Below are 24,615 nucleotides of genomic sequence, written 5' to 3'. Positions count from 1 at the left end.
ATAGGAATTTTGGGGCCAGGGACTGATTTCCAGTCCAGGCTCCCCTCCATCTCCCTCCTCCTCATCTGCCCCCTCCCTTCAGTTATCTCCTGACTCCTGCTGCATGTCCCGAAGCACAGGTTTCTTCAATGCAGGACACCGGCAGCCATTTAAAATGCAGCACCGGCTGGTGAGCCAATCAGAGCTTGTGTACCTGCAGATGCTCTGATTGGCTAACGGTACAAAAGCTCTGATTGGCTCAAAAGCAGGTGCAGCATTTTAATTGACCTGCCAAAGTCCTGCATTGAAGAAGCGTTTTGCGGTGATCGAAATGAACTGCCCGGGCCCTTCCAGAGGCCGGGGCCTGAGACAGCCCTGTTGGTGGCACTGTGACTTGGAGGCACCAGGAGACTGTGCTGATTAATAGATATGACACTTGTATATCTGTGTGATTCTGATTCAGGCCTGATTGCATGGCCAGCGACCAGTTATGCCACAGCCCTACTCCAGTGAAATCCCGCTTCACAAATGAATGTGCTCGCTGTGCAAATGATTGTGTACTCGTGCACATCTGTTGGCACCCAAGCGAATACGTCCAAAATCCTTTGTAACAGGCTCACCCTTACATAGGGTACAAGTCATCACAGGCGATGTGTAGCCCAAGACCAACTCGGCGCTGCGATGAAAAACAGGCATATACGGGCTAAAGCTGATGTCACAAACCCTCCCCTAAGCCAGCTTGGCACGTCTGTGATTCCCCTAATACTCACAGTGTTTTTCTAGGCACGCCTACAGTTTTTCTGCGGATGGTTTCCACCCCACACGGCCACTCCCTGTCAATCACCTTGCAAACGGCCAGTGAACAGATCAATTTGCAGGAGTTCATTGCAGGACATCCTCGCAAATGCGTACTGTGAACCGTACGCATACGCAGTGCATCGATAATAACCGATAATCACCAGCTTTGTGTATTTGCCCGGAGTCTCTGAATCTGCATACATGCTACAATGCAGAATTCCATTGTGCTCCTTATAAAGCCTCATTCACACACAGATACACAAGAGTTGCTTAGCAAATGAATCAGCACAGTCTTCGGTTGTGTCATAGTCAAATCATGTGGAGACTAAGATGCTTTTTTGGCAGAAAAAGACTCCTATTGCTAGCAGAGTTGCCTGGGACCTAGCGGCTCACTCCTGGCAGGCATTTCCTGCTGTATGGCTTATTGAGGGTAGATGTATAAGGACCCATCTGTATACACATTGGATTTACAGAGGATCACACATTTTCCAGTGAGCTCCTGTATTCCGTATATTCCCACTTTACAGTTTGTTTTTCAGAGCCTCACTGGTTTGGAACCAATCTCAAATAATCCTTTCTTTAATGTTAAAGTCTTCTAAGGTCCTCTTCAGTGTCTCTAACTGCAATGAGTACCTCTTAATCAAAATGTCATATTTGATTTACACTTTCATCAGCCGTGAGACTCAGTTCATGGGTGCTGACTTTTATGGTCAAGATTAAGTCATTTCTTTTTAAATGTGTTTTAGTAGCGAAGATGTGGGATGAGTTGGTTTATGTTATAAGCAGATCCTATGGCCAGGACTCTGGTTGTTTATTTAAACCTTTGTATAATCAGCGGAGGTCTACACCTAATATCATATTTTTAACTAGTAAATACTTTAAGTCATCAGTAAAACATCACCATGGAGACAACAATTCTCCCGAATACTATGCTACTCATACAGTTCTGCAAGTGGCATTGCTAACTGCACCTAACAGAAACATTTTCTAGATGCCCACTTGAAAAAGAGACCACTCGGCCAAACCGGATGCGGTCAAAATCCCTGCGGTCGGAATCCCTACGGTTGAAATACCGACGCCGGAATCCCGGCCGCCGCAATGCCGGCATTTTGTCCCTCTATGGGTGGAGAGGGAGAATAAAATAGTGGCCCGCTCTGTGGTTAGCACAGCGAGCCCGCAAGGGGGGGGGGGGGCAATCCACGCCCCCCTCCCCTTATCGGCATTGCGGCGGTCGGGATTCCGGCGTCGGATTTCATACTGATCCCGGCCAAACAGCATAGCTTAGAAGCTGTCTACTTAACTTCTCTTTAAGTTGGTGTCAGGGCTGGACAGGACCACTGGGGAAACCCCCAGTGGACCACACTGCCTTGGGCCCCATCTCCTCTTGGGACTATGGTGTATTTTCTACAGTACTTTGCCATTATTAATCTTATACATTGTCACACATTCAATAGCAGTATTTACTATATCTAGATATATTTATCAAGGTGCCCAGACCATGCACTCTCTAATGATTAGCCAAGTCTTTGAGACAGTTAGCCCCCCCCCCCCCCCCCCCCCTGAAGACTGGCCACACCCTAAACCAAGGGCCCCTATCACACGTTCCCCCGTTGGACCATTCATGTTTGACACTGCTTGGTGGACACACTGATATAGCACTTTGGTGTAGGTTGGAAAGTCTATGTTCATACCTCTCCCCCAAAAGTAAATTAATTTCCACGCACATCTGACAGATAGGCCACAGCTTCTGGGCACTCCTATTGGGTGAAAATGGGGATATGAGAACTGCTCTTGCTTGCAGGGCTGGCTCTACCATAAGGCAGCTTTAAGCAGCTGCCTAGAGACTCCGTTATCTGAGAGAGACGTCATTGTTTAGCTTAATGCAAAAGGCAGGTGTTGACAATTGAAGATGCCACCTCCGCTCTTTCACCTGAGGTTCTGGAAAGTGTGCGGGTGGTGGTGGTGGTGGTAGCGGTAAGCTGTATGCTAGGGTGTCAAAAAAACTTGCACTGGCTCCGCTTGCTTAGAATACTCTTTCTAAAACCGTATATTGTATAAGTGTAAATATTAACATATTCCATGAAATAGGACACAGACACCTCTAGGACAGTGGTAAATCACCACTATCTACAGACAGTGCAGGTTAGAAACCTATCTGTAAAATCTTCATTCGGGAACATATGGTATAATGTGTACAGTACCTATTGTATCTACAACTACAGACGCATACCAGTAATCATTACATATGGTGCAGATAAGTCTGTTTTAGTTTCCTTCTGCTCTCCCACAAAGAACAGACCCGTTTCCTCTTTCCTACGGGGTTTTTTTTCCTATCCCAAAAGATTTTTGGTGTTAGATGAGTTTACAGAGATGCTATAAAAAGCTGTAACTGACATCCCACTCACCACCTGCCAGCGTGGCACACGTGCCTTAGAATGCAAAGTGCACAGAGGAAACCAACATTTAACCTTTCGGTTGCCGGGAGCTGGGATTTATTGTGTAGCTGTTTACAGCACCTTGAGGATATCTCATCCTGATTGTGAATTCCTTGTCCACCGTACAACTGTATAGACCTCATACAGTCCCTGGATTCCGTATATTAGACAAAATATACCTAATTAAAGAGACTATGGCTTAAATATAGAACAAAAAAGCTTTTCACTGAGTCATTTTTTTTCTCCTTTCTTTGAATATTATGTTGAACATCCCAATTTTATCTAAGTTAGGTTCATTTGTAAACTGGATGGATTACCTAAAAATGTATTTGCCTGCTTACTGAACGCTCCCATTGTTCATTAATTTCCCCAAATACAATTCTGCCAGGATACATCATTTCAGAAGCTGGTTAATGACTCTGAAGGTGACTCATTAGGATCCCTGAGAGGAGAGTCTGAGTCCCATGCTCAGGTTCTGTAGCCCAGAAAGGCTAAAGCCACGTACTGTAGCAGGGCATATCTCAGCAGAACGCCACAGAGAGGAAGGTAGTAAATGGATATACTAACTCCCTGTTAAAATTGGTAATATAGACAAACCCCCCACCATCGGACACAGGGCGGAATTCAGACTCGAATGAACGGTCCTGAATCGGTCCCACAGATGGGAACCCGATTCCCACTTTCAAAATGTGTTTCCGTCTGCGCTACGGTTAGACAGAGGTAACTGCTGAATCATATACCACAATAATATTCATTATTTTATAATACCATAAAATGAAGTCATAAACTCATGGTGATAATTTATTCTGCAGAGAAGATCCTATTAGCATTTATTAGCAGCGGTTGGGGATAACATGCTCTTTTTGTTGGGCATGATATGAGGAGGCTCCTCTTGAATAGACAATGTGTAAGACTCAGAATCAGGTAGAAATAGCTCCATACAGTGTCTGGTCACAATACCTATGGTTTTATAGTCACATTTCCAAGCGCCTATATAACTGATTGCTGCATGTACAGTACAACTCAGGGCGGAGAACTGTCTTCTATCTACTGTGTATGCTATCGTCACTGCAATGTCTGCCCTTCACTTTTTCCTTTCTCTCCTCTTTTTCCGCTTTGCCTAAGTTTGGAAGACCCTACTCTGCCAGCAGCCACCACCCTCGATCATATCCCTACCTCCACGGGAGACACAAAGTGTCAGCGCCCTCGCACACTGCTTCGCCAGCAGAGCCTCCAGCAACCTCTCAGCCTCCACCAAAAGCACAATCACTGCCAGCCAACCACCAGCCAGAGCCTGGGGCAGCTACAGCTGCAGCAACAACCTCCATCATCCAGCAGCAGTAACACCAGCAACCCCCGTTCCCAGCGCACTGGCCAGAACAGGTCTCCAGCCTCGGCCGGATCTAAGTACAGGCCCGGCGGCATCCGGAACCGAACTAACCCAGGCAGCTGGGACCATGTGGTTGGTCAGATTCGCAATCATGGGCTGGACATGAAATCTTTCCTGTAAGTCACTGTCCTTTTCTTTTTCACCGTTCCTTGTTTCCCATTATTCCTTCCTTGTTTCCTCTCCCTGCCCTCTCACTTTTTTGGGTTGTTATCAAACACATGGAGCAATAAGGGTTTTCATTGATTACTGGGTAAATTCAATCTCTAATGGCTAAATGTACATAATGTATATCTTACATCACCCTTTGAGTGCTAACGTTGCTGTGAGGAATGTGCAAAATATCCGTTTAAAATGCCAGCATCGCTCACCACTAGGTTTTTTGGGGGGCACAAAATGTGACTAACTTCAATTAATTGACTTCGGATCATTCGCCGGCAATACCTACAGTGATTTATATTTCTTGGCTGCGGCCCTGACATTTTGAGCAGATATTTTGCACATCTCTCACAGCAACTTTGGCACTCAAACCGTTAAATAGAGTGGAAGCACCTCTCTATTGAGATAGTATACTGTATACTGTACAGAAACAGTGCACATGGTATTTGTGAATGTGGAAAAATCATTTGAGGCATTTTGGTGCTAGATAGGTATAGACTATGTGGGGTAAATTTACTAAGATGGGAGTTCTATTAAAGATGGGATGTTTGTATGGGCAACGAGGCACCTGAACCAGGAAGCAGTGTGATAGCGTTACGCATTGGGGGTAAGGTACCTGATCCAGGAAGCAGTATGATAGCATTACACATTGGTGGTCAGGTACCTGAACCAGGAAGCAGTATGATAGCATTACGCATTGGTGGTCAGGTACCTGAACCAGGAAGCAGAATGATAGCATTACGCATTAGGGGTCAGGTACCTGAACCAGGAAGCAGAATGATAGCATTACGCATTAGGGGTCAGGTACCTGAACCAGGAAGCAGAATGATAGCATTACGCATTAGGGGTCAGGTACCTGAACCAGGAAGCAGAATGATAGCATTACGCATTAGGGGTCAGGTACCTGAACCAGGAAGCAGTATAATAGCATTACGCATTGGGGGTCAGGTACCTGAACCAGGAAGCAGTATGATAGCATTACGCATTGGTGGTCAGGTACCTGAACCAGGAAGCAGTATGATAGCATTACGCATTGGTGGTCAGGTACCTGAACCAGGAAGCAGTGTGATAATGTTACGCATTGGTGGCCAGGTACCTGAACCAGGAAGCAGTGTGTTAGCATTACGTATTGGTGGTCAGGTACCTGAATCAGCAAGCAGTGTGAAAAAGTTACGCATTGACTGTCACGGACCTTAACAAGGAACCAGTGTGATAGTGTTACGCTGTCACATTGCTTCCTGCTTTTGGCTAGAACAGTCTCCTGGCAAGATGATTTGAGTAAATGTGATATTAATTTTCACTTTGCGAATATATGCAAAACATATTTATTATATATGCATTCTAAATGTGGATTGTGATAAATATGCCCCTAAATTAGTCATTAGACGCGACTTTCGGGGTGAATTGTAGTAAATATTGGTGTGGTATGGTTGCTTTAACTGCGTAGCTGACATGACATGTTAATGCTGCACATCATAAGACACAGAAGAATATAAGAATAATGATGTGTCAGTGTTTGTAGTTATTCATCTGATGAGTGGACTGGGCACATTGCTTGCTTTGCTAATCTATAAAATGCTGCATCATCCAAAGAACTTCAGAAATAATCAAATCCCTACTGTCAAATTATCATGAACAATATTGGTATTCTTGCTGGACTATAGCAAACAGAAGACTATTTTGCAATATTACATATTTTAATCGTTGGACTGTGCCTTGTTGTACTTCGCAAAAATAATCCTTTAAAATGCCATTGCCACCACCTACAGCTTGCTTCATCTGTTGCTTGTTGACATTTTAACAATGTCGGCATCATAAATGTTGACATTAGGCCTCTTTAAGAACCATTAGAGTGAAATCCCGACCCTTGCAGGCCTGCGAATTGCTAAGCAGAGATTGTGAATATTAACTGGTTCGGTGATTTAGCTGCAAATCCATTCGCTAGCCGCTCCCCATCTAATGATTTTTCCGGTGTGTGCCGTCTGGCTTGGGCTAGAACTTACTCGGCAGCTGCAATAGAAACAGGCTGTTTAGGACTGGAGCTGATGTCACCTGACTTACGCCTGGGCACCCCTGCATTTTCCCTGACACTGTCAAATTGCGTACGTCCAGCGATAAAAGAAAAGTAGCGGGATTTTATGGCAGGATGGCCTCGAGCATGTGTACGATGGGCCATATGATATGCACAGTCAATGTACAATCGCTTCACATGCTAATTCCTAGCTATGCAGTCAGGGCTGATTTAGGCCTATTGTGTCCTAATTAATTTAAATCTTCTGATTTGTGAATTCTAGCAATTTCTTCACTTTTTAATATGTAAAATTCTTATAAAAGTTGTCGATAGAAATATAGAAACATAGAATTTGACGGCAGATAAGAACCACTTGGCCCATCTAGTCTGCCCCTTTTTTAAACATGTTACCTCAAACCATATTTGATCCTTATTTTTTTGTAAGGATATCAATATGCTTATCCCAAGCATGTTTAAATTGTACTACTGTATTTGCCTCTACCACCTCTGATGGGAGGCTATTCCACTTATCTACTACTCTTTCTGTGAAGTAATTCTTCCTCACATTTCCTCTGAATCTTCCTCCCTCTAGTTTCAGTGCATGTCCTCGTGTTCTGCTGCTCCTCTTCCTATGAAAAATGTCTCCCACCTGTACCTTGTTAAAACCCTTGATATATTTGAAGATTTCTATCATGTTCTCCCTTTCCCTTCTCTGCTCTAAAGTATACATATTAAGATCTTTTAGTCTTTCCTGGTAGGCCTTGTGATGTAGGCCAGGCACCATTTTAGTTGCTCTTCTTTGTACAGTCTCTTATGTATTTATATCCTTCTGGAGATATGGCCTCCAGAACTGAACACAATACTCTAGGTGAGGTCGTACCAATGACCTATACAGTGGCATTATTACTTCTTTCTTTCTACTGCTGATACCTCTCCCTATGCAACCAAGCATCTGACTTGCCTTCTTCATTGCTTTGTTACATTGCCTACCTGCCTTTAAGTCCCCTGAATTAGTGACACCTAGATCCCTCTCTTCCTCAGTGGTTTCCATTATAGTGCCATTTATACTATATTGAGTCTTTGGATTTTTGAGACCCAAGTGCATGATTCTGCATTTTTTGGCATTAAACTGTAGTTTCCATGCTCTTGACCATTCCTCTAATCTACCTAGATCATAAATCATTTGTTTTACCCCTCCTGGTGTGTCTACCCTGTTGCATACCTTTGTGTCATCTGCAAAAAGGCACATTTTACCCTCAATTCCATTTGCAATATCACCAATAAAGATATTAAAAAGCACTGGTTGATCATCATAGAACGAGTCTTTGGTTTCACCTAGAGCAGCCCCTTTTTTATACTGTGCAGTGTGTGCTTTAGTGGTGCTCCAGAGCTTACTGCAAGTAGTACAATTTCATACTTCCCAACATATTGAGGACCACTTGGAGTGCATCTAAAAAGGGTGTGTGGCCTCACAGCATGCCATGCCTACATCACCCTGAGGGTGTGCCCAACACTCCTGTAGATGCTGAGCTTGCCCCCAGGCTCTTCCTGAACAGCATTTATTCTCCCTCTCCACATATTACATCTGCCCCCCCTGCAGTGCACGTGGTTTTGCCCATTTGAGAAGGAATTTACCTTTGCAAGTGAACCCGAATAAGGACCAATATGTAGGCAAGTATGCCCCAGCCTCTCCCAACACTTTTGCATGTGTCATCCCTTCACCGCTGCTCTGCACCTCTGCCTACAAACTTTGGGAGCCCGAAGGAGTGGGCTAGTCTCCCAGAGCCACCAGCCAATGGCCCGCACACTTTCCAAGCAATCACTGTTGCCCGCCCTCCTACTACACAATGCCACACACTTATGCCATGCTACTTGTCCTGCAGTGCCAACCTGGCCATCCCAACGCTGACAGAGTGCCTCCCCACTCAACCCCCGTGGGACACTGCGGCTCATGGGTAGGGCAGGACTGTCCTGCTGAAACTGGTATATTTGGCTGTCATTGGCCAAATATTTGTATGTGTGCAATGGGCCAATATTCAATTGTGCTTTAAAAAGACTACAGTATTATATCTATATGCGTTACTACATAACCTCCAGTTACTATAAAGAAAGTTGTGTTTTCTAAGTTGTTTGTTTAATCGTTATCCCTGAAGATGAAATTACAATTGAAGTCCAATTAGTGATAGTAGCACAGATGATTCTACAAGGCTCCCCACTTTCTATCACAACAGTATGCCTGACTTCATGTTTTTGAGCGGCTTTCTGGTTGCTATAATTCAGTACAACCTCCCCTGTTTCCCGGCCTGCAGAGGAATAATTGTGTGTTCCGTCTGCTTTGTTAGCACACAGGGCCTGCCGTCTGCACTTAAGGTTACAAAAAAAAAGCACAAAACACATGTTTTATACTTTAATCTCATCAATTAACAGAGACTTCGACTTCAAAGAGAACAATTAGTGTGTTGGCCAGAATAGAAAGTATCAGGAACATAGAGATCTGTTGTCCCTCGGAGCACAGCTACATTTATCTATTCTATTCTGTCTACATTAAAGGTGCAGAGTCATTTATAAAGGGAAAACATAAACAGCATTTCCCTACCACCTGCATCCTCCCTGCAGCATTGTACTCTGTGACCTGTCAATAAGACAGATGGCATATACACTCAGGCTTGCTTTCTAGGCTGCCTATATTCGGAGACTAGCAAGCAGGTTACCGCCTCCCCGGAAAAGGCACGCCCACCAACTGCCGCCCCAATTCCCCTCGCTACACTGCGGGCGGAGGTGTACGCTTACACATCCGCTTGCATGCTCCGCACAGTAAAAATCATTTGATGCGTACTCATTTCCTCTGTTCGCTGTAAAAAGTAATCCAGGACTTCTCAGTTGATTACAGAATTGGGGGTGGGCCCTGACGTCATGTGACATCATCTGCCTGCCTCAAGCAGCCTGCATTTACTGTGGTCCACCCAGTGTTTCTATGGGCACGCCCACCAGTTTTTGTACATGCAACGCAGAGTGCCCATCCTGGAAACTCCCCCTGCCTGTCAATCAGGCAGCAAGTGCAACGGCAAACTACATTTTCACCATAGGCGCTTGCTGCGTAGGGACTGCACATGCTCAATAGCAGTCCCCCACCATTGTACGAACAGATCTGAATTGCCCCATCAATTCTGTTTTCAGCAAAGCCACTACACATGGTTGTATCAGTCCATGGGCCAAACTTTACCCAGTTCATCAAAACGGTTAAGATCACATCCGAATGTCGGAGGCTTTCCATGACCAGCCGGCTGGCAGTCTGTACGTGGCGATAATTTATTCATTCATGTTCCAATAATTGAGATAACTAGCAGCACTTTTCAAAGAGGCATAATGGAGTTGTAATTGATATGCCAGCTGTATGTGTGACCTTTTTTAATGAACAATCTCTTAAACATACCGACACAAAGATATTCACTGAAGTACAGCAGCAGTTCAGCTTCCATAGAAAAAGCCAGTAACATTGAAAGCACTATGGGTGCAGCAAGGTAGACTGGGGCAGATGTATTAAGCCTGGAGAAGAGATAAACTGGAGATAAAGTGAAAGGAGATAACACACCAGCCAATCAGCTGTGTTTGAAATATGACAGTTGGGAGTGTATTGGCTGGTGCGTTATCTCCTTCCACTTTATCTCCAGTTTATCTCTTTACCAGGTATAATACATCTGCCCCAGTGTACCTTACCCTGGTGTCTCCCAAGCGGCTCAACAATCATTTTTAAAGAAAATGTGAGACTACCTGGTAGACAGGTGAAATGTCAACATTGTTTTGAAAAGTCGACATGTTTGTTTGGGGTGTTTTCACATGTGTTTTCAACATTTTCTTGATTTTCTAGCCATGTGGACGTCTTTTTGGATTATTAATTTGTGTCTCTCACATAATTTGAAATATACAAGATTTACCCCCCAAAAAAACATGTCGGCCATGTATGTGTTGAACTTTTGACCCTGTCGACCTTAAGCACTGTCAGCATTTCATCTGTCAACCTTTCATACCCAATGACTGTGGACAGGACATTGTCAATCTATTGATCCAAAACCATTTACTACAGTAATCATTGCTGGACTGGTGTATAAAGAACATATATCATATATATCTTAGAATGCACATCCGATTTACATGAGGTGCTATCATGCTGGGACTTGTAGTTCTGCAAAGAAAAATACATGGTGCAGATGCACACTCCATATTATTGATCAATAATAGAGGCTCTTGGTATATTAATAGGCCAATAAATATTTTCCCACCAACCAAGTTCACGGTGACCTAATTTCTGGTGGGTCCCTAATACTAAATTTTAATCTGGGGCATGGAACCCCAAAAAGGTTGTCATAGGCCAGAGCACAGTTGGCAAATGTTCCGTGGACATAACCAGGTGTCACGGATTTATTTATTAAACGAGGGGGAGGGGGGGTATTAAAGAATTTTTCAGGATTTACCAACTGCACAGTGAAATCCTGGATGTTTCCCCTTCAAATGAAATACAGTTGTTACAATCTAATGCAGTGATTCCCAAACGGTGTGCCGTGGTACCCTGGAGTGCCTCAGGACATTTGCAGGGGTGCCTTGGGTTGGTGGTCAAGGACCAATTCAAATTATTTATGGTAGTTTGAATGGATACAACCAGTAATTGAGGCTGTCAATCATAAAATATGGGGACAAACAGAAGTGAAGCCTGTCCATCACCACCTAACAGAACCTAATAGTGACATATAAACTCAATTTACTTTCATATTTGTATATATATATATATATAAAAATAAGAAAATCTTGGCCAGGTGGCACCGTGAAAACAAATCCTGATACCCCAGGGTGCCATGAATAAAAAAAAGTTTGGAAACCACTGATCAGTGCTGAATTAAGCCTTTGGGGGGCCTGGGGCACTTTAGACAGGGGGGCCCCATCCCACTTGTCATTACTGGCTGCAAACTGCATGGGAGAATATTAAAATGTCAAAACACAGAGGAAAGGCAGTATAAACTTGGTCAATGGGTAACTGCAGGGGGGGGGGGGGATTAATATAAATATATATATATATATATATATATATATATATAGTGTGTGTATATATATATATATATATATATATATATATATATACACACACACATATACACCACATTAAAAGCCTGATTGTCCCTCTGTATCTTACTCTGTAGGAGACATCAAAGGCTCAGTGCTACCTCTGATTAAAAACCCTCCCATGACGCTGCTGCTGTCCTCCATGGGCCCAGAAAGCATGTGGTGAGCTCCACCAATCAGAACTCAGCACATCTATCAGCCTCTGACCTCCTAGTCTCATGGGACTTAGTCAACTCCCAGTAATGCACTGCACACCTGTGCAGTCAGTGTGCCTTGGCTCCCAATGCTCAGCACCATTAATCATTGTCACATTGGCAGATAGGTGAAGCTGCAGCACTACCCCCACTCCCATGCACAAAACCTTTAGCTAAAAAAAATATATATATATATATATTTTTTTAAATACATGTCGACCACTAATGGTAGACAGTCACAAGGTCGACAGGGTATACCGGTTGACATGGAAAAGGTCGACATGGTCAAAGGGTCGACAGACAAAAGGATGACATGGAAAAAGGCTGACATGAGTTTTTAATGTTTTTAGGGTATCTATGTTGACATAGGTCGACATGGACGCTGTCTAAGTGTACCGCGTCCACTCGCATGGCTCGCTGCGCTTGCCATGCTTCAGTCTCGGCACACTATTTTATTCTTGCTCAATGCCCTAGTGAATGATAGGGCATGAAATACCACCTGTCAGCACATGTCGGCTGAAAATTTTGTAAAAAAATGCATTTCTACCTTTTTCATGTCGACCTTTTCCATGTCGACATTTTGACCATGTCAACCTTTAGACAATGTCAACCTATTGTGTGTTGACCTTTAAACCCTGTCTGCCTTTTGACTGTCTACCTTTTGACCTGGTCGACCTTTTAACCCTGTCGACCATTAGTGGTCGACCATATGACTGTCTATCATACCATTGAAACCACGTGGTTGACATTCATATGGGCGTCAGCTTCAAAATATCGACAGATATAAATTCTAAAATGTTTATGGTTCAAAAGGTCCCATCAGGGCCGGTGCAAGGCACCAGAGCGCCCCAGGCGAGTCGGGGTGGGGGCGCCCCAGTGCCTGGGGGAGGGGGTTGTACCTGTCCTGTGGCGCTGTGTATTTAAAGCTGGCGGCGGCAGAGAGGGGTCCCTGCAGTCAATGAGCGCTATCCGCCGGGCTATGCGGAAGCGCTTCTGTTGTGAAAACACTGGCCGCACGGCGCACGCTGATTGGCTGAATCTCAGCCAATCAGCGTGCTAACAGTGTTTTCACAACAGAAGCGCTTCCGCATAGCCCGGCGGATAGCGCTCGTTATTTCTTATTGACTGCAGGGACCCCTCGCTGCCTCTGCCGCCAGCTTTAAATACACAGCGCCGTAGGACAGGTACCGCCGCGGCACGGGGGGCAAAATGCCGCCCTCCAGTGGCCGGCACCCTAGGCAAATGCCTACATTTGCCTAGTGGTGGCGCCGGCCCTGGGTCCCATGACAATGGTCGACACATGAATTTTGGGCTTTTCTCATGTTTTCCAATATTTGCATGATGCACTCTCCACATAGACTATGAATGGGAATAGTAGCCAGCGGTGAGTGCAGCAGAAGTGGATCTAGCCGCCTTGTCCATAGTGTGACGAGCGCAGCAAGCTCCCGAGTATCTCGTTTTGTACTGATGATGGTCACACAACATGAAATATACAAGATGTGTTAAAAAGAAAAAAATGTGTGTTGACCACTTTGATGGCAACCACTGTCCTGTTGATTTTTTGACCCTGTTGACTTTAACCACCATGAACCTTTTATCTGCCGACCTCTTGACCCTGTCGATCTATTGCATGTTGAACATATGTTGTTGACTTATTGACGGTCTATCTAGACAGTTTACATCAAGCGTGTCCAAACTGTGGCCCTCCAGCTATTGTGAAACTACACATCCCAGCATGCCTTGTCATAGTTTTAGCATTCCCTAATAGCAAACTGTAGCAAGGCATGATGGGACTTGTAGCTTCTCAACAGCTGGAGGGCCATAGTTTGGACATGCCTGGTATAGACCACACCCACTGAACATATGGATAATGTAAGGGCAAAACATCTGCAACACCTATGTTAAGCCTACCATTGGGTAACCTTTCTATCCGTGGGTAGTGGTTGTGGGGGGGGGGGGGGGTTTATTGATTAATATTTAATTAATTCATGCTATCCGGGAGATGTGAGATTTGTGTGCTTGTTGCGCGATGCCACCGATTGTGTTACTGATGTATCATCAATGCTCAGGGACTGAATCCAGGAGGCTGGTCTACTTTCTTGGAAGTCCTGGAGAGTTCTCTCAAAACCCTGAGTCTCCAGGACATTCCTGGAATGTGGACAAGTTTGGTTTAGATGGGTCCTGGTCTAAATCCTTCCAGTAATTAGTTCAGTCCAAAGCCCCCCATCCACTAAGCAACTTCTCCAAGTGGAGAAGTCACAGCAAATCCCCCTTGAGCCATCCGGGAAGGTTCCAGGCGGCAGGCTCACATGCGCTATATCACTTGCGGTCCTTTTGCATGCAATATATCACATGCATTCCTATTTCCTGCTGCGGGATCCAATAGATTCTTGGTGCAACAGTGACAATTCCGATCCGAAGCCCCCTGGACCCTGCATAAGATCGGAATCAGCGGTTAAACACATGCGATTTGAGACCATTTCATCCGATTCCTCCCCCCTGGTGCCTCGGAATCAGATGAAAAGGGCTCAGTTCGCACTAGTGGAAAAATTCTGATTCACGAAGAGGAAACACCCCCCCTCTAATGAATTAGGATCCATTACCGAGCACATATGAAATTCTCCTAGATGCAGAAGGGTTAATGTATCAGGCAGCATTTTTGCCACGGGCGATACATATTCATGAAGACAGAACACCCGGACATACACCCAGGATGAGCCACAGAAACGCTCTCCCAGCTCCTGTGCACATGCATAAATAGGCTGCAGCCTCCTGTGTGGATAGCTCAAAATAAAACAGCCAGATGCCCCCTTTACACACAGGAGAGACGTCGCCAAGAGAGTATGTATGTCCTTGATTAGCAAATGCTGCAGTGTGGATCTTAAATCACATATATATGAAAACAATCTCAGCCGCCCGGCGGAACAATGAAATGCTACCGAATTAAAACTGACGGATAATGTAATATCATGACTTTCATAATGCAATCACTTCCCCTAATGTCTCGCTGATGCCCATAATTCCTGCAAGAGCGTAACAGGATTTTATTTGTCTTTCTTTAACGTCTTCTTTGGCGGCTAAAGAGTAGTTAAAGTATAACACCCTTACATTAATCCAACGATCATTACTTTTTCTAATCAATTGAATAGTGACGACCATTTTCGGAGTAATGTAAATGTAAGCGAGGGGAGAGTGCGCTGTTGGCTGGCTGTGAACTCAATCAATTTGAAGTACCGGCTTCTTTCTACATTAAAGTCGTTTTGGACGCAAACACTTACACTTGTTAGAAGTCTCACATACATTTAAACATCGGTTTCACATGGGCAAATTCAATAATGAAAGGGCTGTAAAACCATCAGGAAGGGAAGGCGTAATTAACATTTCCATGGCTGGTAGTTCCCATTTAAGAGCCCGTGAAGGAGCCTCTTGGGAAACATAGCTGTCAATCACCCAGTGGCATCATGCCTTTTATCCCCCATCCTACGGACATTGCGGATCCCAGATTGCCTATATCCGAGTTTATTATTAATTATCTGCATCTTGTTTATTGGACTCGTCCATGTTATCCGGATAAGATTCAGCATGCTACTTGCCTTAAGTCTCGCTGCATTGTGTTCATACTTGTAAAATCTGATTTTGCAAAATGTGTGCATTCATGTACATCTACCAGATGTTGTTATAAACACCATGGTGCAAACAGGCAAAGAAACAAACATTGCTTAGCTACGTTTTTAGCATTTGATAGATGTGTCCCTCGAGGACCTCTTGTGATTGGCAAGGTAAACAGCTGTTTTTCATGGCTTGTCTGCGCTTCCCATTGGCAAGTAATGGCGGTGGTGGACAGCAGCGGGGAAGAGGGGGGGGGGTACAGATATATGCTGTCTAGACTAGACACTGCGTTGCAATATTGGACCTGCACTTAACCATACGGTCATACGATGTGTATGTATGTAGCAGTGTGAACACTATATAAACATTTTTAAGAAAGTTGGAACCTCGTCATACTTCCGTTTCCAGCTCTGAAATGAAGGTGTAACACAGAGGCAGAACTCTGGGAGGCAATGGAGTCATCTGCCGCCGGGCTCCTGCTTCCAAGGGGGCACCTCTCCTCCCCTGTGAGTTTGAATCAGTTAATTGAATGCCATCAATATCACTTGTGGCTGACTCCTGCTCCTAACATAATTTTTGCAAGTGTCACGCCTGTCCTGTATTAAAATATAGGTTGGATACATCATACCAGAGTGTATCCAACATCTACCTCTTATATGTTATGGGGCCTACTCACATAGTGATTGTGTAGAGCGTTCTGAGCGATGCTAGATCGTTCAGCACACAGCGCTGCTCAGCACACACACAAACAGAGCGATGCGTGGCGCTGTCTGCTGAGCGAGCTGTCAGCGCCAGTGTTCTCCGGTGAGAGAACTCTGGCAATGAGTCGATTTATGCTCCCTGATCTTTCTTTGTTCTACTGGCAATAATGTTGCGCAGGCAGGGCCGGTGCAAAGCACCGGAGCGCCCCAGGCAGGGGGGACACCACGGCGCTCACCCGATCCACTGGGGGGTGCAGCGGCGCGGGAGGGACCTGGGCTGTCACCCGATCCACGGAGGGGGGGGGGGGAGGTTGCCGGGTGATGGGTGCTGCGGGAGGGACCTCGGCTCTGCCGCGGCGCTACATGGCTGAGGGGCGGGCAGGTTTTGCCGGGTGCAGTGCAGGAAACTTAGGTGATGTTATGGGTGCTGCGGCGCTCCACGGGTAGGAGGGGGCGGACGGGTTTTGCCGGGTGCAGTGCAGGAAACTTACCCCTGCTGCCGGCGTCCCTGCTGCTGCTCCTATCTGCTGTTGACAAAAGGGGGGGGGGGGGGTTTCGCGGGTAATGCTCCGGTGGGGGGAGAGAGTTGTGGATAGAGTTGACCTCTATGGGGGGGCTCCAAACTGCCGCCCTCCAGTGGCCACGCACCGCTATCGCTGGCCCCCACACACACCGTGATGTATGATCATTTTCTAAGCGTTCTGGTCAGATTGCTTAAATACTGGCTAAAAATCTCTACGTGTGTAGGCCCCGTTAGTGTGTGTGTGTATCTTTATTCGGTCCTCAGTACCGACATTCCCAACATCAGTTAAAGTCACTAGAACATAAATAACGCATTGTGACAGTGAGTTTACAGGATTCCAGTGGGCAGATTACTGGCCTTCAGGCCATGCTGCTTATACTGTCCACATTGACAGAAACATATACTGTATATACCCAATAGCATAGGGAAGAGTAAGTCACTCATTGGTGCAGTTTTATTAGCCTTATGCATTTGTCATCTTCTATACCAAAAACATACCCAGCTAGACTAGTCGGAAGACGTCTCCAGAGGGATAATTATTACCTCCATATCTATTTTTTTTTTCTGAGCGGTTTGCTTCTTGCTTTTGTTTGGGATATTATCACCTTGATATGATACTACATTATTTATGTGTCTTATGGGTACATTACTTAAGTGTAAGATTGTAGAAGTGAGAAATATTCCCTATAGCAATCGGATGCCAGCTATTATCCTCTTGCAGGCATGTCCAAACTATGTCCCTCCAGCTGTTGCGATACTACAAGTCCCATCATGCCTAGCCACAGTTTTGCTATTAGAGAATGCTAAATCTATGGCAAGGCATGCTGGGATGTGTAGTTTCATAACAGCTGGAGGGCCACAGTTTGGACATGCAGGCTCTAGACAGGCATGTCCAACGTTGGCCCTCCAGATGTTGTGAAACTACACATCCCAGCATGCTTTGCTACAGTTTTGCTATTAGAGAATGCTAAAACTATTGCAAAGCATGCTGGGATGTGTAGTTTCACAACATCTGGAGGGCCAACGTTGGACATGCCTGCTCTAGAAGATGCTAGATAAATGAGAAGTACAATCTGATTGGTTGCTAGGGGCAATATCTCTCGCTTCTAAAAACTCACAGTTTAGTAAATGTACACCTTAGTTACTGACTAACTTTTGTAGGTTCAGAACTGTGAGAAAGATCCCGGATCATTATAGTGAACCAGTCCAATTTGCAGCCTGGCCCTTTCCAAGTGAATTATCCTCTCTTCTAAAAAATATAAATCATTTGCAGCAGAAGATACAGCACAAAGATATCCCTTGTAATAGTCTCTGCTGTTGCAGCTCCATCTGGCAGGGGAACCGTAAACATGACATGTTTGTGTGTGACTCTCATGCTAACTCATCATCCAAATGCAAAAGGGGTTAATGCAGGAGTGGCTCCATTGCGTCTCGGTCGCTGTACAGCAAGAGCGCAGCCGCCTCATGTGACTAATCGGAGGAATCATATTTCAAAGCTCTGCACAGTTCGATCACAAGGTTAATTAATCCTTTCTTGTAGTAGATTAAAATAACGGCGCCTCGTACGATGTCAATAGAAGGGACAGAACATAAACCTGTGCCCTGTGGCCGTCACAATCCATTTATCCTGTCAGTGTGTACAGTACCAGGGTGGGGGTCTCTCTCACCCCACTTTAGTGCTGCCATTTTTTACATCCCTACTGCAAAGGGTTTTAAAGCCAAAATTATTGCAAAATGAGTGGCGTAAAAATAAGCCCCGGGGATTGTAGCCTGGGCTCATTTACTGTGAGTGCAGCATGGGCACATTTACTGTGAGTGTAGCCTGGGCACATTTACTGTGAGTGTAGCCTGGGCACATTTACTGTGAGTGTAGCCTGGGCACATTTACTGTGAGTGCAGCATGGGCACATTTACTGTGACTGTAGCCTGGGCACATTTACTGTGACTGTAGCCTGGGCACATTTACTGTGAGTGTAGACTGGGCACATTTACTGTGAGTGTAGACTGGGCACATTTACTGTGAGTGTAGACTGGGCACATTTACTGTGAGTGTAGCCTGGGCACATTTACTGTGAGTGTAGCCTGGGCACATTTACTGTGAGTGTAGCCTGGGCACATTTACTGTGAGTGTAGCCTGGGCACATTTACTGTGAATGTAGCCTGGGCACAAAAACTGTAAGTGTAGGGTAGCAGGTGGCGGAAAAGTGATGGCCGTTTCTGGCCAGTGGCTGGCAGGAGAACACAGAATGGGTCCGTACAGTGGGCTTATTATGGGAGTATTGTGCACGTCCCCAATGCAAGCAACTATGTTCCCAGACGCACAGACGCAAGCATTGGATAGAGAACAGTGCTGGTGCAATTTTTGATGGCGCAACCAATGATGTTTAAGACCAATAGATGCTGCGTGTGACTAAGACCCAATATGTATATACCTGTATATGGTGTGTGTAAAGGCAGAGTTATGAGCGAGGGAAGGCGTGCATTCCTACATGGGTTTGTCCTTTAAAATTGACCTCAACTCCCTTATGTAAAAGGACGTTTAGTAAACTAGTCCTAAGGGGCTGACGTCTTGCCAGCTGTATGTTCAACCCACCGCAAAATATCATGTCCTTCAGCATGTATCCTCGGTAAATACAATGGAACATGTTAACTTTTCTAGGATCCTCCTTTCCCAACCTCTCCGCAAGCTGAAGGACAAACAGTTAACGTGAAGCCATAAATGCAGAACTAGGTCAAACCTTCACCCGATGTATAACCATTTCATGTTCTTGTGGAACCCTGCAGTTAAATCCGAATGTCAGATTCTGTGTACTCCAAAAGTGTTTCATGTATAACATAGAAATAATTTAACGTTACCGTTATGATTATATACAGGACCAGGGGAGAACACTATATGTAAACTAAGGAACATGTGGATTTAGGATGTGCTGGAATAAGTTGGGGAATACATATGGAAGATGAGAGTGTAGATGGTTTATGGAAATGAGATGTGACAATGAATGAGAAGAAAGGATGTGGTGACAATAAGCGAAGGTGAGCAGGGAGAGAGAAGGATGGGCTCTTGCTTTGTACAGGCAGGGGCTGGGGAGTGAGGGGAGGCTGAGATTCGGTGGATAAAGGCTGAGGGGGGAATGAATGAGGAATTGCTTCAATAAAAGACGATAGGGGTGGAGAGAAAGATGGGATGGGTAGAAGAGCGGATCCGATGAGCCAGAAGGAATGCATGATGATCACGTGAAAGTGAAAAGGAAAACAAACAGATAATTATTGGAGAAGATAGATGATGAGACTACAGAGAGAACTGGCCCAAGCTGAGCATTGGAGACATGACAGGGAAGAGATGATATCATTATACGAGAGCAGTGAGGGAGATGACACTGATAGAATGCTAATAAATAATAAGGCACAGATCTATAAAACACAAGGAACACAGGGCATGGGGCTAGCGTCTCCCCAGCTGATCTCTTATAATGTGTGCACACCCCTGATTCCTGTTACACACACACTGTGCCTCTGTACCTGGGGAACCTGTGTGACACGAATCTAGGATGTCATTAGCCTTCTACGTGACCCAGACATTCTCCCTTCTAACCCTACATGGCTTGTTCCTCTGTATCTGCTGGAAAATAGGGTATGATGTATTGATATACAGTATAACTATACATTACTCTTATTTCTTCACTGTGTCTCTGTCATCACATGTCCTTCCTGCATGATTATGTGCCCGCTGCCTTTATATTGCCCCTCCCGTGTGCTCTCAGGGATATGTAGAAAGGATGGGCAGCATTCCTGGGGGAGATTGCTTGTTTCTCTGTAATTACGCTTGCCTCTTTCTGATGCCTCTATCTTGTGTTTTTCTCCTCCTTGCTTCTCTCTCGCTCCCGGCCTGTGGGCAGGGAAGGCCGCATGGTGGTGCTGTCCTTGGTGATGGGTCTCTCCGAGCAGGACGACTTTGCCAATATCCCTGACCTGCAAACAAATGGGTCTCAACAGAATCAGAATACTCAGGGAGACAAGAGGTAGGAGGGGGGAGCGCGGATGTGCCCTCCCGTGTGAAGTTGTACAATCGGAGTTCAACGTTTCGTGGTGTTGTGGACAAATGCCAATTTCACTCTTCTTTACAGTCACTGCTTTGCATACCGTATCACAATTAGGCACGGGTTCCATGCTTGCATGAGTATAGCTGTGCATGTCTAAGTGCATTACTGATATATAACGTGGCTGACTGCTTTACTAGTACCACTCACACATTCCTAGGTTCCTTACCGGGATTCGTCAGATCAATAAGAGTTCTCCATTAGATCATTATCATGCATATTGATAAATGTATGTAAATATGTACACAATTGGACTAGAACATGTATATATGTCATACAGATCAGATACAGAGGTGTCATACTGACCTTCATGTTTGTCAGGCCAAACAATTACTGGAGGCTCAATACAGAGCAATGGCCGGAGATCACGGAGACTTCACTATATATCACTTGAAAAAACACAGAAGTATGGTCAACGTTTCTGAGGAGTCCACACTTCTGTGCTATACTGTATATACATATCAATTGAATCAGGAAGCACTCTGGAGACTCTTTAGTGAAAAATCAGTGCATACACCAGTGTGATTCCCCGAAACGTTGATGCACTGATTTTACAATAAAGAGATTTTGCAAAAGGGATATTTCTAGTGTAGGATTTAACCCCCTCACGGAGGAAGGGCACCGGAGCAAGGTAGATCGGACAAACAAAGAGAGTGCCGGAGACATTGGTGTATATGTATATGTGTATATATATATATATATATATATATATTGTACAGTACAGGCACTACACTGACTTTACATAAAACAGTAAATAATGGACACAGACGGTCTCTTGAGGCAGCAACGTTTTGAGCTTTAATTGCAATCGCAATTAAAGCTCGAAACGTTGCTGCCTCAAGAGACCGTCTGTGTCCATTATTTACTGTTTTATGTAAAGTCAGTGTAGTGCCTGTACTGTACACTATATGATTTAGTGGAATTTTTCCACTATTGCTGCGCACCTTCGGCATAAGCTGTGATCGCAAGGACAACACCAGAGTGCCTATCCTTGGACTAGATAGATAGATAGATAGATAGATAGATAGATAGATAGATAGATGTGTGTGTGTGTGTATATATATATATATATATATATATATATATATATATCACTAATCCATGGCACTCCATATTCCTAGATTTCGGGTGCAACACGGTATGTGACCATATTGTTTAAAGTAAATCACAGGCGCTCTGCACTATAATAACTAACAATAATACACAGTGGGTTTTATTTCATGTATTGAGCATTGCATATTTAAGCCAGCAGACACCCTGGTAAGTGTGTGTGTATGTGTGTATATATATGTATATATATATATATAGGAACAGTAATTTGCGGCACTCAAAGGGTCTTTTTTCTTAAGATGTTACATTTTAAATATAAAGCAATAATCACATATAACTCATGGGTGGATGCCCCTTTCCTCAAAGGCCCATGATAATCAATTGTACCATCATGGGCCCTTGAAGAAAATGCCAGTGGCGGCATTAAAACGTCGGGGCATCCACCCATGATTTATATGTGATTATTGCTTTATACTTAAAATATAACATCGTAAGAAAAAAGACCCTTTGAGTGCCGCAAATTACTGTTCCTATATTCATCATCCTTGGAGGCACCTGTGCAAATACAATAGATATAGAGGAGTGCCGGATCATCATATATATATATATATATATATATATATATATATATATATATATATATATATATATATATATATATATATACAGACAATTCCCATATGGGACAAACAGCACTCAGCAGGCTTGAAGATAATGTTCATCAATCACAGCGTCCAGTTGTTTATTATATTAGCGATAGCCTGCCAACCTTTCTCAAGGCAGTCCCCAGTTCCCCGCATATTTACTTTGCTATCTACTTATTTGGATGTATTGCTGAACTTTTTGCTGCCTTGGGAAAGGTCCTCAGGGACCGAAACGTCCGCAGGCTATCGCTAACTTAATAAACCAGAAGCTTTGATTGATGAACATTATCTTCAAGCCTGGTGAGTGCTGTTTGTCCCATATGGGAATTGTCTGTATTTATATAGTACTGTGGGCATCTCTACACTGCTATTTATACGGCACTCCAGCGGTTAACTCTGATGAGGGTGAGAGTGCAGGGTTTCTTGTATGTATATGTGTGTGTGTGTGTGTGCGTGCCTAGTGACATTGGGCCAAATTCTCTAAGCTTCAAAAGTGATAAAATGGAGAGTGATAAACAGCCAGCCAATCAGCTCCTGTCTGACATTTTTCAAACACAGTCTGTGACATGTCAGACAGGAGCTGATTGGCTGGCTGTTTATCACTCTCCATTTTATCAATTTTGAAGCTTCGAGAATCTGGCCCTGTGTGTCTATGAAACACTGCCATCTGTTGCCTGCGAGTGAAACTAAATCTCTTTCTTCCTCACACATGCACAAAAAGAGAGGCCGTCACAAAGCAGCAGACTAGCTTTCGAAGCATTTACTTTGAACGGGCTTACTAGTATATATACTATTGTATTTGCAACACATTCATATGCTATAGGTGTACCTATGATGGGTGCAGGTTCAGCATTGCCCTCGGGCTCCTAGGTCCAGGGGCGTAACGATGGCACTGGAGCCCAAGTGGTGGCTTGAGTGAGCCATCGCCGTAGGGGCACATAGTCTCTGCAGATTCCATTTGTTCTGGCCATCTGTATAGAACTACTTAAAATGTCACTCCAAAAATGTCCACTACCTTGGAGGAGACAGATGCTAATATATATGCAAAGATATATTGCCCCAGGCAATGGGCATGTTACTCCATAGCAACTCAACTCCATTCGACTGTCGGCGAGCCCCTTTGCGAGTATCACACTAGGGGACAGATGCACTAAGCTTGAAAAGTTATAAAATGGAGAGTGATAAACCACCAGCCAATCAGCTCCTACCTGCCATGTCACAGGCTGTGTTTGAAATATGACAGGTAGGAGCTGATTGGCTGGTGGTTTATCACTCTCCATTTTATCACTTTTCATGGCTTAGTACATCTGGCCCTAAGTGAGGTGTTCACTTTGTTGAGGGAGAGGAGGGGCGGGCAGGGGAACACTGGGGGTTTTATGGTTGCCCCCATGAAAACCGCCGACCGGCACGCTAGGCTACGAGTGTCCGCAGCCTACGTGTATAAATCAGGCTCTATGTATAAGACCATCCTCTTGTTACACAGACTGACCCTCATAACTCCATTGCCAAGGCCAGGGCCGCCACTAGAACTGTTGAGGCCTGGGACTGACCTACAGTCTGGGCCCCCAGTGGCACAGCACTACACACATCCCCCCCCCCGCCTGCCAGCACCTCGCCTCCCCATTACCATTACTTACCATCATGCGGCATCACCCTCCAGCTCCAGTCTCCACCCATACCTCCCAACTTTTTTATTTGGGAGGTCGGGATGTTCGCGCGGAAATGAGGCGTGGCCTCGCGGGATGATGCGAACTACGGCCACGCCCCGTTTTCGCTGCTTGTCGGCGCTGAATAGTCGCTGTACGTTGGCAGGCTGGGGGCTCCCAACTGTCCCCCCCCACCGTGGGACAATAGCGGCCCCGGGCGGGATGCGGGAACGTCCCCGAATATCGGGACGTTCCCGCGGTAAGCGG

The 24,615-nt window shown here is 44.9% G+C and overlaps 1 protein-coding gene across 9 annotated transcripts in view; it reads left to right on the top strand.

Annotated features, from left to right (window-relative positions):
• The window catches only part of SYT7 (synaptotagmin 7), a 304,815-nt gene that overhangs the window by 197,355 nt on the left and 82,845 nt on the right, over window positions 1–24,615 (top strand). For 4 of the 9 annotated variants that reach the window (XM_083165692.1, XM_083165694.1, XM_083165695.1 and 1 more), the window contains 2 exons: window positions 4,338–4,718; window positions 20,808–20,930. The exons of 4 other annotated variants lie outside the window; for them this stretch is intronic. In XM_083165692.1, coding sequence (XP_083021818.1) covers window positions 4,338–4,718; window positions 20,808–20,930 — 504 coding nt within the window. The remainder of the gene's footprint in view (window positions 1–4,337; window positions 4,719–20,807; window positions 20,931–24,615) is intronic. One more of the 9 variants, XM_083165693.1, reaches the window with a different exon arrangement.

This window comes from Crinia signifera, chromosome 11, assembly GCF_055691185.1.
Source record: "Crinia signifera chromosome 11, ASM5569118v1, whole genome shotgun sequence".
NCBI classification, from domain to species: domain Eukaryota; kingdom Metazoa; phylum Chordata; class Amphibia; order Anura; family Myobatrachidae; genus Crinia; species Crinia signifera.
Note: the sequence above shows the minus strand (reverse complement) of the source record. Positions and strands in the feature narration are given on the sequence as shown.